This window comes from Pelodiscus sinensis, chromosome 4, assembly GCF_049634645.1.
Source record: "Pelodiscus sinensis isolate JC-2024 chromosome 4, ASM4963464v1, whole genome shotgun sequence".
Lineage (NCBI taxonomy): Eukaryota > Metazoa > Chordata > Testudines > Trionychidae > Pelodiscus > Pelodiscus sinensis.
Window position 1 is genome coordinate 22,245,982 of NC_134714.1, and position 13,723 is coordinate 22,259,704.

Sequence of the window (13,723 nt, forward strand, 5' to 3'; positions counted from 1 at the left end):
GCAGCATAGGAAAAATGTGTGAATAACTAATATTGTTACTTTAGTGATTGAACACTTTTAAATCTATGCCTTTACCATGTTGTGTTTATACTATAAAATTTTGAAAATATAGGAACACAAACTTTGGATACACAGTATTTCTCTGGTTGGAAGGCAACTAAGAAACGGTCCCCAAGACACTTCAAATAATTCAGAAATATGGCATGCAGTATCCAAAAGTATGGCTCTAAGGAAACAACCTTTTTACATTAAGCATAAAGAGATTTTATATCCAATAATCAGATATATTGAGAAAACTACCTATTCAAAGTTCTAATTCTTTGATGCAGCATTAAGGATTAAAACTTACCACTTTACCAGGCCTTGCCCATGTGCAAATAAATCCCTCCTGACAAGCAGTGACTATACAGTCTTCAAGAAAAATTAACACAGTCAGTCTTTCATGTGCTATCTTTTTACAGATAAGAGGCTCTAACAAGGGAACATCTTCCATTCTGGGACAGAGAGGTGTTCCCAAAGTTTTAGCTGGGTCCGTTTTGGTTTTAGTAACTAGGTTCAGTTTGTCACTGCTCTTGCTAGATATATGTCCCATGCTATGATTTCTCTTGTGATCTTTTTCATGGTGTCTTTCCTTCCGATCATGCAGCGATAAGGTTGCAAACTTACTAACACCAGAAGCAATGGCACCATCCATGACACTGCTTTTACTGCCAGCATTTGAGACTGCAGAATGTGGAAGGCTGTTTGACCGTGGAAGAGGAGGGGGTACTGAGTTTCCACCAGGTGTTGTGATACTGTTTCCATTACTTCCTGGATTAGTTCCACCACTTCCTGCAGGTGGACTTGTGGCATTCATAACATTTGTGTGTGTCCTTGCTCGTGAAAGAGGTTGGTGAGGGAAGAGAATATCTTCTGTAAGGTCCCACAAACAGAGTTGTGTGTCTTGGCCTACAGAACCAAACCTATATGTAACACTTACTGGACGACTGTCTGTAGAGTTCCTTTTTGATAACCTAGATTGTGTGCTATTTGCTCGATCTCTACCAAAATGCAGAAGGTCTTGGAAATCCTCATCACTGCCACTAAATTCCATTGGATCATTCTCTTCTACACTAGTGGTGTATGGGTCAAATGCCACAACACTAACCCATGATTTATGTCCGTGGCCTCTAGCTATTACTCGACAGTCCACAAAAGACCAAACTGTTACCAAGTCATCCTCGCCACCTGTTACAATGTATTTCCCATCTGGGCTCCAACACACACATAGTAGTCCCCCAAAGTAGCTTTTCATTGTACCATGCAACTCCACTGAATCAAAGTTAAACACACGAAGAAAGCCATCTTGGCTTACACATGCCAAAAATTTCCCATCAGGGGAAAAAGCAAATTCATTCAGGGCACCCTCGCCTACGGTCCATTTAAGTAGAGGATTTCTTGTGGATTTACTCTTGCAAGTGTGAACTGCAAAATTTTCTCCTTGCTTAAGTAGCTGGTAGTGTGGGGCTGTGGTACCACAAGTGTGCTCCACATTATACAAGTACATATTTCCACTGGAATGAGCTACTAGGAAAAGGCTTTCCGAACCTGGGACCCATTTTACACAGGTTACTCTGGACTTGTCTATTAGTCTCTGTGAAAAACAAAGAACAAGATATGCATTAAGAAAGTACCTGATTATTTTACAGTTTACATCTATTAATAGAACATTTTACTGAATTTTTTAAACGGCCAATTTCATGATAGTTACAAAATAGTCTTATTTGCAAAAGAACTTAAGATAGACAGGAAGAGAAGAAACTACTATTTAGGGAAAAGTGATTTGTGAAAATGTATTCTTTACCTGTCCAATATTTATTCAATAATGAAGCTACCTCAATAAGGCCAATTAGTTACAGACCCCAACATAACATGAGGTTTACTTAAGCAGAAATAAAGTCTCAAAATAGTACAGGCAGTCCCCGGGTTACGTACAAGATAGGGACTGTAGGTTTGTTCTTAAGTTGAATCTGTATGTGAGTCGGAACTGGCGTCCAGATTCAGCCGCTGCTGAAACTGATCAGTTTCAACAGCTGCTGAATCTGGATGCCAGTTCTGACTTGCATACAGATTCAACTTAAGAATCCCAGGCATCCCCAAGTCAGCTGCTGCTGAAACTGATCAGCAGCTGATTCCAGGAAGCCCCACGCAGGGGCTTCCTGTAGTCAGCCAAGGGTCAGTTTCAGCAGCGGCTGACTTGGGGACGCCTTGGGCAGAGCAGCTGGGGTGCTGCTGGGTTGGTCCAGTAGCGCCGCCGCTCCTCGGCACTACTGGACCAATCCAGCAGCACCCCAGCTGCTCTGCACCAGGTGTCCTGATTCAGCCACTGCTGAAACTGATCAGCAGCGGCTGAATCAGGACTCCGGGGGCAGAGCAGCTGGGGTGCTGCCGGGTTGGTCCAGTAGCGCCAAGGAGCGGTGCTGCGGGACCAACCGGCAGCGCCCCACCTGCTCTACCACAGGCCTGGGGCTTTGCTCCACATCTCCCTGGTCTGCTTGGGGGGGGGGGGGACTAGCTGCGCCCCCTCCCCCCCCCCAGCAGACCAGGGACACGGGGAGCAAAGCCGCAGCAGCGGGGTGCCGCGCCTCTGAGGCTTTGCTCTGGCAAAGTCTCAGAGGCGCAGGACCCCTCCGCCTCCCCGGCTTTGCTCCAGGTGTCCCTGGTCTGCTGGAGACGGTCCCCAGCAGACCAGAGACACCCGGAGCAAAGCGGCAGCAGCGGCGTGGTGCCGCGCCTCTGAGGCTTTGCTCTGGCAAAGCCTCAGAGGCGCGGGACACCGCTGCCGCTTTGCTCCAGGTGTCCCTGGTCTGCTGGGGACCGTCTCCAGCAGACCAGGGACACCGGGAGCAAAGCCGCAGCAGCAGCGAGGAGTAACGAGGAGTAACGGTAGTTCGAACTAGGAAGCCTAGTTCGAACTACCTAGTTCGTGCCCCATGTAGCCGCGCTGCACGGGGTTCGAACGAGCGGGGTTTTAAAAGTGGCGGCGCCCCGCTTATGCAAATGAAGCCCGGGAAATTCAAATCCCGGGCTTCATTTGCAAGTGCGGTATGCCTACATTACCCTCCTAGTTCGAACTAGGAGGGTAGTGTAGACATACCCATGCTGACAAAGCGGCTTGCTTTGTCAACAGACCTGGATGTAGTCTAAACACTCTGTCTACAGAAGCTCTGTCGACAGTATCTGTCGACAAAGCCTCTGTCGACAAAAGCCTGTAGTCTAGGCATACCCCAAGGGACTAACTGCCTATAGAGTGCACTTAGCTATTTGTCAGGAAAAAATGTGAATTGATGGATGAGGCAGAAGACAATTATATTCATTTTGGCTTTGTCTACACTGCAGAGCTTTTTCCACAAGAAGCCTTTTGTGGACACTCTTGCGCAAGAAAGCTCTGATGACCATTCACAAAATGGCCATCAGAGCACCTGTGCTTTTTCTGATAGGGGTTTCTTGCGCAAAAACCCCTCTGGAGTGTCCACACCTTCCTTTTTGCACAAGAGCTGTAGCGCAAAAAGGAATTATTTTCATGGGGAGGAACTACTGTACCAGCAAAAGCCCTCTGTTCTGTCGATTTTCTTGTGCAAAAATGTGCTTGAGGTGTGGACGCTCCACTGGGTTTCCGCAAAAACTTTGTAGTGTAGACATAGCCTCTGGGTATATGTCTACTATACTGAAAAGCAGCAGTTAAATGGAAATTTCAAGCTACGCTTTGAAATACTTCTGTTGCTGTCAACCTGAGGGTGAAAGCCAAACTTTGTATGTCAAGTACTCACCATTGTGTTTCTTATGTACTACTGAAAAGAGGAGTTAAAATAATTTTGTATTTGAATATTCAGAACAGTAACATAATTCAGTGGTTCCCAACCTATTTGATACTGGGGACTGGCAAACCCAGTCTCAGACTTTTAGCAGACTGATAATATTTGCATATTTATGCAAACAATGAATATGCAAATAACATTGCCAGTTTACCAAAAGCACAGCACCTCGATGCCCCAGTACCAGCTCTAAGCCCTAGAGCCCCCCCACATCCCTTCACTACCCCCCCAGTGCCAGCCACTGACCCCAGAGTCCCCTGCACCCAACCCCCCCAGTGTCAGCCTCCCAGTGCCAGCCCCCATCTCTTTAGAGCACCTCCACCAGACCTCCCAGTACCAGCCTCCTGTTTCCAGAGCCTCACTGCAACCAACTCCCCCAGAACCTCCCCCCGGTGCCAGCCCCAAATATTAGCCCTGCCCCCATAACTTCCCCCCTACTACTAGCTCAGCTTCTGGAGTCCCCCCCCCCCCCCCCATCCCCAGTCCTGCCCCTGGAGCCCCCAATGTCTGCCCCCCCCCCCCAACCTAGCCCTGCATTGCTACCTGCATGGAAGCAGCTCTGGGGGCTGAAGCACACTGCGCCTAGTGCCTCCCTTCCCACCATGGCTGTTGGGAGACACGTGACCAGCCAACCAATGCTGGGCAGGGACGAGGTCTCCTGCTGGCAGCAGAAGAGCAGTTCACTCCGCAGCAGGAGGGTCATGCAGCATGGGATTTCCTCCCAGCAGCAGAAGAGGACTTCCCTGCACAGCCCTTCCCAGGGAAGCGCTCTTCCATGGCCGGGATGAGACCCCCTCACCCCACCCGGCGTTGACTGGCTGAGAGGTGGGGCAGGACACGGTTCTCCCGACAGCCGCAGTGCACCCTAGCCCCAGCCCCCAGAGATGCCGCAGCCCAGCGGTTGGGAACCACTGACATAATCTAGCAAATTTCTCATGAAATAACAAGCATCTTCAAATAGCAGTTTTTATTTTTATGGTGAACTAAAGAGTTGGCTTCTTTGCTCATTTTATTTGTGGTGCCTGTTTTGTTGATGGGCAATCATGCCTCTATTGTGGGTCCAATATTAGAAAATTACTCAAAGCATAATGCTTAGAAACTGGGTCAACCCTGCCTGCCAGAGGCCACATCTGTCCTCTAGACATGGAATAAGTACTGAGATGACACAATGGATGGTCTCTCATACTGCTCTATTAATGTGGCTCAGAGGGCTAAAGAGCCCATCTCCAGGTTAAATATTATTCAAAATTATATTATATTAACATCTGAAGACCACAGCCATATTACATCGTATTTATGCTATGGTTTTTATGGCAACAGATACAGATTATAAGATTTTTGGACTAAGAATTATGAGGATAAGACAAAATAGGTGGATGAGACAGAGGGACATATGACATAAGGTAACAAAAACGGCAGGTGCACAAGTTTTAGTAAGTGATTACAAATTGTCACCTCTTAACCCTCAAGGTTGCAGGTCTGTTTACATTAGGAACAGCTAAGTTTTGAGGGGCACTTGAAGGTGTAGCTGCTTTTGAAAGGTGTAGAAATATATTTCTGTACTGTAGTTTAAATGAATGACTCAAAGTTCTGCATTAATATACTCAATAAGGAATCTATCTGTAAAAACAAACATTTCCTGAATCAGTTTATGGTGCCTCCCCACCCTCACCCCACATAGGCACACTTGCTGACAGGTATTTTGAAACAAATTACCAAAATAACAAACTGGCATGCTCATACCATGTTATTTTGACCAAAAATGTGCAGAACTTTAAAATATTGTGCACAGAATTTAATTTTTTGGTACAAATGATCCAGGCTCAATGGATAGTGATCAATGGCTCAATATCTGGTTGGCAACTGACGTGAAGTGGCAGGCCCCAAGGGTTGGTTCTGGGGCCAGGTTGTTCAACAACTTTATTAATGTCCTTATGAGGGGATAGGTTGCACCCTCTGCAAATTCGCAGATGACACTAAGTTAGGGGGAGAGGTAGCTAGGTAGGAGGGCAGAAAGAGGGTGCCAGTTTGTTATTTTGGTAATTTGTTTCAAAATACCTGTCAGCAAGTGTGCCTATGTGGGGTGAGGGTGGGGAGGCACCAAAAACTGATTCAGGAAATGTTCGTTTTTACAGATAGATTCCTTATTGAGTATATTAATGCAGAACTTTGAGTCATTCATTTAAACTACAGTACAGAAATATATTTCTACACCTTTTAAAAGCAGCTACACCTTCAAGTGCCCCTCAAAACTTAGCTGTTCCTAATGTAAACAGACCTGTAACCTTGAGGGTTAAGAGGTGACAATTTGTAATCACTTACTAAAACTTGTGCACCTGCCGTTTTTGTTACCTTATGTCATATGTCCCTCTGTCTCATCCACCTATTTTGTCTTATCCTCATAATTCTTAGTCCCGAGAGTGACCTACACTAATTGGAGGATTGAGCCAAAAGAAATCAGAGGAGGTTCAACAAGGTCAAGTGCAGAGTCCTGCACTTGGGACAGAAAAATCCCAAGCATTGTTACATTCCTGGGGATTACAGTGGATGAGAAGCTGGATACAAGTCAACAGGGTGCCCTTGTCGCCAAGAAGGCTAACGGTATATTAGGGTGCATTAGGAGGAGCATTGGCAGCAGATCTAGAGAAGAAGTTACTCACCCTATGTAGTAATGGTGGTTCTTCGAGATGTGTCTCCCCCTTGGATGCTCCACTCAGGTCTTGGTGCCCTGCACCAGCGACTGGAGAGTTTTGCATAGCAGTGCCCCTTGTGCCATGCCTGCACACTCAGCCTCCTCTCCTCCTCCCCCCTGCCCTGTGGCCGTGGAGCGTGCACACAGTGCGAGTCCCGTCTGTTCCTTTTCTACCTGAAGTCCCAGAGACTCCAAGCAGAGGGGAGGACGGGAGCGCAGTGGAGCACCCACAGGGACACACATCTCGAAGAACCACCGTTACTGCACAGGCTAAGTAGCTACTACTACTTCTTCGAGTGGTGTTCCTGTGGGTGCTCCACTCAGGTGACTCCATAGCAGTATCCATCTAATGGAGGTGGGCATTGGAGTCTCTCTAGGTGGAAGAGGGAAGAACTGCCTTTGCTAGAGATGTGGAAGGTATCGGCCTGCTGTGTAAGGCATAGTGATGCGCGAAAGTATGATGCAAAGGCCATGTGGCTGCTCTACAAATGTGTCGGCAGTACATTGAGGAAGGCCACTGTGGTGACCATCGCTCATGTGGAGTGCACCCTAATGGGCTGTGGTGGCTATCTTCCCTTAAGTTCACAGACGGTGAGTATGCAGACTGCGATCCATTTGAATAGGCGCTGAGCGGAAACTGCTGTTCCTGTGCATGGTCCTGACCATGCAACAAAGAGTCTGACTTCCTGGCTGGTCTGGTACTATCAAGGTAGAACACATTGCCCTCCTCGCATCCAAGGTGTGTAATATAGACTACTTAAAGGAAGCATGAGATTTAGAGAAATAGGCTCCTAAGTAAATGAGCTCATTTACATGAAAGTTTCATATAACCTTAGGGAGAAACCTGGGATGGGGTCTAAGTATGACTTCATCCCTGGTGAATATAGTGAAGGGCAGGTCTGCCATGAGGGCTGCGATCTCTGCTACCCTTCTAGCTGACGTTATCGCCACTATAAATGCAACCTTCATAGATAGGTATTGTGGTGCTATAGTGGCTAGTGACTCAAATGGAGGCCTGGTAAGAACATTAAGGACCAGGCTCAGGTTCCCCGGTGGTACTGGAGGGTGGATAATTGGCCACATTTTCTGCAGGCCTGTGAGAAAACATTTCACCAATGGGTGTGTGAAGAGGGAGAAGCCATCTGAGTCATGGAAGGCTGTGATCGCAGACAGATGGACCCGAACGGAGCTGATGGAGGCCAGCGTCGCTGAGGTCCTTAAGGTAGACAAGTAAGCTAGGTATGGGAACTGTGGTGGGATGCAGATTGCGTCTCATGCATCAATGTTGGAAACGTGTCCATTTGTTCCGGTAAGTGTTCCTCGTGGAGGGATGATGGCTGTTTAGAAGAGCTTGTTTGACCCTGTCTGAGCAGGTAAGTTCTTCATTCTGGAACCACTGAGGAACCAAGCTATAAGTTTCATGGTCTTGATATTGAGGTGGTGTATAGTACCGCAGCGTTGTGTGAGGCGATTCAGCAATGCTGGGAGAGGGATCGGTTGGTCTATGGACAGGAAGGATAGGTAAGGAAGCCAGGGCTGTCTCGGCCATGCTGGGGCTATCAGGATTACTGTGGCCCGATCAGATCAAATCTTGTTGATCACTATGGAGATGAGTGGAAATGGTGGAAAGGCATATAGAAGAGGAGCTGTCCAGTGGATGGTAAAAGCATCCCCTTCCAACCTCTTGCCTACTCCTGCCCAAGAGCAGAATCTGTGACACTTGCAGTTGTGCAGTGCTGCAAAGAAGTATATAGTTGGGAAGCCCCATTTGTGGAAGATTGTGAGAAGGATGTTGGTATTGATCTCCCACTCGTACTGATCTGAGAAATATCTGCTCAGTCTGTTGGCCCTGACGTTCTGTTCTCCTGGAATGTACATTGCTGTTGGTGTTGTGGTTCCTGATGCACCAATTCCAAAATCTGACTGCCTTGGCACAGAGTGTGTGATCGGGCACCTCCCTGACAGTTGATCTAAAACATGGATGGCGTGTTGTCCATAAGGACATGAATCGCTCTGCCCTTTATAAGAGGCAAAATGTGGGCACACCCCTTGCGTATGGCTCTGCGCTCCAAGATATTGATATGGAGGTATCTTTTATGATGGGTCCATGTGCCCTGTATTGATGCTGACCCAAAGGGGGCTCCCCATCCCATAATGGATGCATCTGTTAAAGTAACTGAGAGGTCTGGTCGGTGGAAGGGTACATCGGTGAGAAGGTTCTGCAGCGATGTCCACCAGTCATGGGACTGTAATACCATTGGAGAAGGTGAGAGGTGTTTGGCGATGCTGTGTCGGGCTGGTATATAGTTGTTTGTGAGCCAATGCTGTAGGCAATGCATTTGCAGTCTTGAGAAGGGGACCACAAAGGTTGTAGCTGCTATATGGCCTAGCAATTGTAGGTATGTGTGGACCGTGGATAAAGGGGCCTGTCAGACCTGTTGGGCAATGTTGCAGATTGCGGTGAATCTTTGCAGCAGAAGGTAGGCTCTCGCTGTGACTGAATCAAGTAATGCCCCAATGAATTCTATCTTTTGTGTGGGTTGTAGGGTGGATTTTTATATGTTGATAAGCAAGCCCAGATGCAAAAAACATTCTCTGGTGGTAGTTGTCATGATAGTGGTTTGGTGATGGGTGGGGCCTTTGATTAGGCAATCATCTAGGTAAGGAAAGATAATTATGTTCTGCCTTCTGAGAAACACTGTGACTATGGCCAGCGTCTCTGAAAACACATGAGGGGCAGTAGAAAAGCCAAAGGGGAGGACAGTATTCTGGTAATGATCCTGTCCTACCACAAATCTGAGGAATCTTCTGTGGGACTGGTCTATAGTCACATGAAAATATGCGTCCTGTAGGTCGAGGGCTGAGAACAGGTCCCCCTCATCCAGTGCAGGTATTATTGTTGCAAAGGTCACCATTCTGAATTTTGAATAAACTTGTTGAGGTTCCGGAGGTCTAAAATCGGTCTCCAGCCCCCTGATTTTTTCGCTGTGAGGAAGTAATTAGAATAGAATCCCTTCCTGTGATGTTGTTCGGGTGTGGGTTCCACCGCTCCTAGAGCAAGAAGCTTCAGGACCTCTGCCCATAATAGAGGTTCGAGAGAGGGGTCCCTGAAGAGGGATGGGAAGGGGGCATGGAAGTAAAGGGGATTGTGTAGCCCAATCTGATGACTTCTAGGACCCATTTGTATGTAGTAATTAGGGCCCACTGGTGGTAGAAAGGCCTCAGACGGTGACCAAAGATGACACTGGACTGCACTGGGGATGTGGGGTGGTTGCTCAGATCCTTGACCAAAACTTCAAATTTGCTGTTTGCCAGAGGTGGAGTGGCTTGCAGAGGACTGGTTTTGGTGGTTCCTCCTTCTATTAGGGCATTGCTTGGGTCTGTTATTGTATGGCCTGTGTTGCTGCCTATAGTGATTGTAATTGTAACTGTAACCCCTTGGTTTCTGAGGAGGAGTAAATTAACTAAACTATGAGGTAACAGGGGTAGAATTAACTAGGAACTAATTTTCTCCCTCAGGAGGAAGAGCACTGCTGAGCGCCGTCTTCAACCAGGGACGGTTGAAAAGGAACTGATGGGACTTGTGCTGTGCACGCTCCGTGGCCTCGGATGCGAGGGGAGGGGCTGAGTGCGCAGTGCGAGTGGCACTGCTATGCAAAACTCTATCGCCGGTGCAGGGACTCACCGAGACCTGAGTGGAGCACCCACAGGGACACCACTCGAAGAAGTGATTATTCCCCTTTATTTGGCACTGGTGAAGCCACATCTGGAATATTGTGTCCAATCCCCCTCATTACAGAAAGGATGTGGACGCACTGGAGAAAGTCCAAAGGAGGGCTATGAAAATGATTAGGGGGCTGGAGCACATGACTTATGAGAAGAGGCTGAGGGATTTGGGCTTATTTGGTCTACAGAAGAGAAGAGTGAGGGGCGATTTGACTATCTGAACGGGGGTTCCAAAGAGGATGGAGAGAGGCTATTCTCAAAGATGACAGAACAAGGGTCTCAAGCTGCAGTGGGGGAGGTCTAGGTTGGATATTAGGATAAACTATTTTACTAAGAGGGTGCTGAAGTATTGGAATGGGTTACCTAGGGAGGTGGTGGAATCTCCATCCCTAGAGGTTTTTAAATTCCGGCTTGACAAAACCCTGGCGGGGATGATTTAGTTGGGGTTGGTCCTGCTTTGGGCAGGGGGTTGGACTCTGACTTCCTGAGGTCTCTTCCAACCTTATGATTCTAGAAGTAATATCCTCATGAGCCTTTCAAGTACCCATGTCTTGCCTATTCTAATTATTTTCTATTTTGTTCACAAAGTAATAGGACTGATTTTATCTACTGAACTTGTTTCATTAGGCAACCATGAGAATAAAGATCTGGGATATCAGGTTACTTTGCTGATCAGATATTTGTCAAAAGGAATTTGCTATCTTGATTGCTTTAAGGACAGTAGAAATTGCCTCTCCACTGAAAAAAGGAGACAGTGCTTTCACATCACTAGTGACAACTGTATTTTGCAAGAAATATGGGGACTTGCCAAGTCTTGAACTGGATACATATACTAATTCTCCTGTGTGTCAAGGTATCAATTTGTCTGTCCCTTGGTGGCTCCCAGATTTGGCAGCAATAGCTGAGGAGTCTATTACAGTTAAGACTGCCAGGATTAGCCAACAAGTCTATACTTTGATATACTGCCAGTTGCAGTCAACCACACCTCAATTTGAAAAAACCTGTGGTTAATTAATGGTGTGACTAGCTCAAATGTTGGCAATTTTGAGATTTAAGGTTAGTGTAGAAAACCTAACTTGCCACTGTTACCTGCATTTTTCAATCTCTGCAACTGCTAATATTAAGTAATCTTATCTACCATAGGTTTTTTTGTTTAAATGCCATCTCATTTGTTAACTGCCTCAGTGATATGAGAGGTGATTCCTTTCACTGTAATGTAATGTAACCAGTTATTCTAGAATGGGAAGAATGTCCCAAGCTGTTGGAATACATTCATCCATTTCCAGGGCTTGACAAATAATACAATCTACTCACCCGTGGTGAGTAGATTGTAACCTGGAAGAGCCAGGTTTGGGCAATCTGCTCATGCGCAGAACGATCTTGCACGTGCAGATCACCAGACAGCGCGGCTGGCGAGTGGGGCTCGGCGAGCCCTGTCAATTTCAATTGACAAAAACTAGAATCAATTCACCACCAGTGCACATTCATTTTTTAGAAAGTCATTCAGGTAGAATGCAGTTTCCCTCAGGGTGTGGGCTTGCTCAGTCAAACAACACGGGGTATGGCGGCACTTGGGAGTTTTGGGGAGAAGTCCCCATTGATGTTCTCACTTCCTTTACATCAATGGAAATTCAAGTGCTGACAGGGCTACAGACATTTGTCATTGTGTCAAATAAATGTACTTAAAATTGGCAATGTCGGAGGACACTGGGTGCCTTGTCTAAACTTCAGCTCACAAAATTCAGCTACACCAGTGGTAAATTTTAGGTTCCATTTCTTGTACAGACAAAAAAAGTGAAGCTTCATTTTGTTGTATATTGGTGTGTACAAGAAGGCATCTTTTAAGTGCTGATTTCCAATAAAATGCAAACTTTCCCCACTCAGAGAAGGAGAATAGGGAAGGAGTTTGGGGAAATGGAAGAGCAAAGGGCAAGGAGAATTTCTCTCTCCTGATCTAGCAGCTGCTCCTCGAAACATGAGGAGGAACCAGAGAGGTGTAAAAGCAGCACCCTATTGGGAATGGCACTATTTTAGAGACACTAGTCTACAGCTGCAAATTATAGCTGCAAGTGCCAAAAAGGGGGCTCCTACCAACAATCCCAAAACGGGTAGGCTAAGTTTGGAAGCTGAGCCAGGCTAGCCCTGATCTTTCAGAATGTCTAGGACAGGGTTTTTGGTTGCTAGAGTTAACTGTAAATTCTAAATTTAAGTCATTTGACAATTATGCTAACTGTGCGGCCATTCAATGACTACGTTATAGTGCACAAGTGTTTGCTTCCTTCTGTGGTTCAGCCTTGGAACAAAAATTTTGTGGAATGGCTTCAGTAGCATTGACATTCCTGCTAATTAACTTGAGTCAACTGGCAATCAACTAGTTACAATATTACCAAAACTAGTCTAGACAAAGCCAATATGATTTTTGTGAAAAACACCCTAGCGCAGATTTATATTTTAGAGGCAATCACTGAGACTTGCTTGCTTAACTTTTAAAAATATGACATTGACATGCAAAGAGATCAAGATTCTTACTTACTTCCTCATTAAATAATTTGCTAGTTTCTTTTTTAATAGGGTCTATAAGTTGGACCTGGCCTGCAGAGAAGCCAACTAGGAGAGAGACACTTTCTGCTGTGGCTGTTAAGTGATTGAAGTCATGACAGGTTGGTTGTGTTCCTTTGTATATCCTTTTGTCTATTGGTTTACTCAAGTCAGCAGCCTGCAAAAAGAGCAATGAAAACAAAAATTAAAATACAGTCTGTTATGTATATACTTTTTAAGATAGAATTTAGTTTATTAGCAAACAAGTTTGCTGTATATAGCAAAATGATCAAAACAATGGTTAACCTTAAGTTTCAAAGCAACTTTAAGTATTAATCAGCTTGGATTTAGTAAGTTACCACTGCCACGTGAACAAACCGTGAGATGCTTTCAACAATTTAACACACACCAAGACGTTTATCTAATACATGTGTATTTCAGTTTTATTGAATACTGAATCAAGTCCACGCACTGTAGTTTCACTATATCCCACAACAAATTAATGACACTCAAAAGAATAATATCAAGGCTTCAGCCTCTATATAAACATTTCTACCAGAGATGCTTCTGAGAAGGGATGCTCCGAGGGATAAGGGAAGTTTTCCCCTACCTGTTTCTAGGCAGAGTTGTGTTGGTACTGATTACAGTATAAGAAACAGGTATTATTAGCCATCAGGTTTCATAGGCCATTTCTGTATTAGGGGACCCTGGAACCATTTTGAGCTCCTTATCTGTACTTTACAATATTTGCTGCTGCCATAGAATCATATATAAACTAGATGGTTAAATGTAACAAACAAGCACCTTTGTGCTTTTTCACATTCTGCTCACATGCTTGGGAATAGTTTCCTGTAAACATCCACAAAACTCACTCATTACTCTCCTTTGCTGTGATGCCTACAAAAAAGTTGAC

At 45.7% G+C, this 13,723-nt stretch overlaps 1 protein-coding gene across 9 annotated transcripts in view; it reads right to left on the bottom strand.

Annotated features, from left to right (window-relative positions):
- The window catches only part of WDR20 (WD repeat domain 20), an 85,759-nt gene that overhangs the window by 34,274 nt on the left and 37,762 nt on the right, over positions 1–13,723 (bottom strand). For 7 of the 9 annotated variants that reach the window (XR_003088743.2, XM_075926548.1, XM_006119985.4 and 4 more), the window contains exons 2-3: positions 12,806–12,988; positions 350–1,633 (exon numbers count right to left, since the gene is read on the bottom strand). Coding sequence is in view for 8 of the 9 variants with exons in the window: in XM_075926548.1 (XP_075782663.1) it covers positions 350–1,633; positions 12,806–12,988 (1,467 nt within the window). In the remaining variant the exon portion in view is untranslated. Of the gene's footprint in view, positions 1–349; positions 1,634–5,537; positions 11,706–12,805; positions 12,989–13,723 lie in introns of those variants that run through there. The other 2 variants (XM_075926553.1, XM_014571981.3) reach the window with 2 other exon arrangements.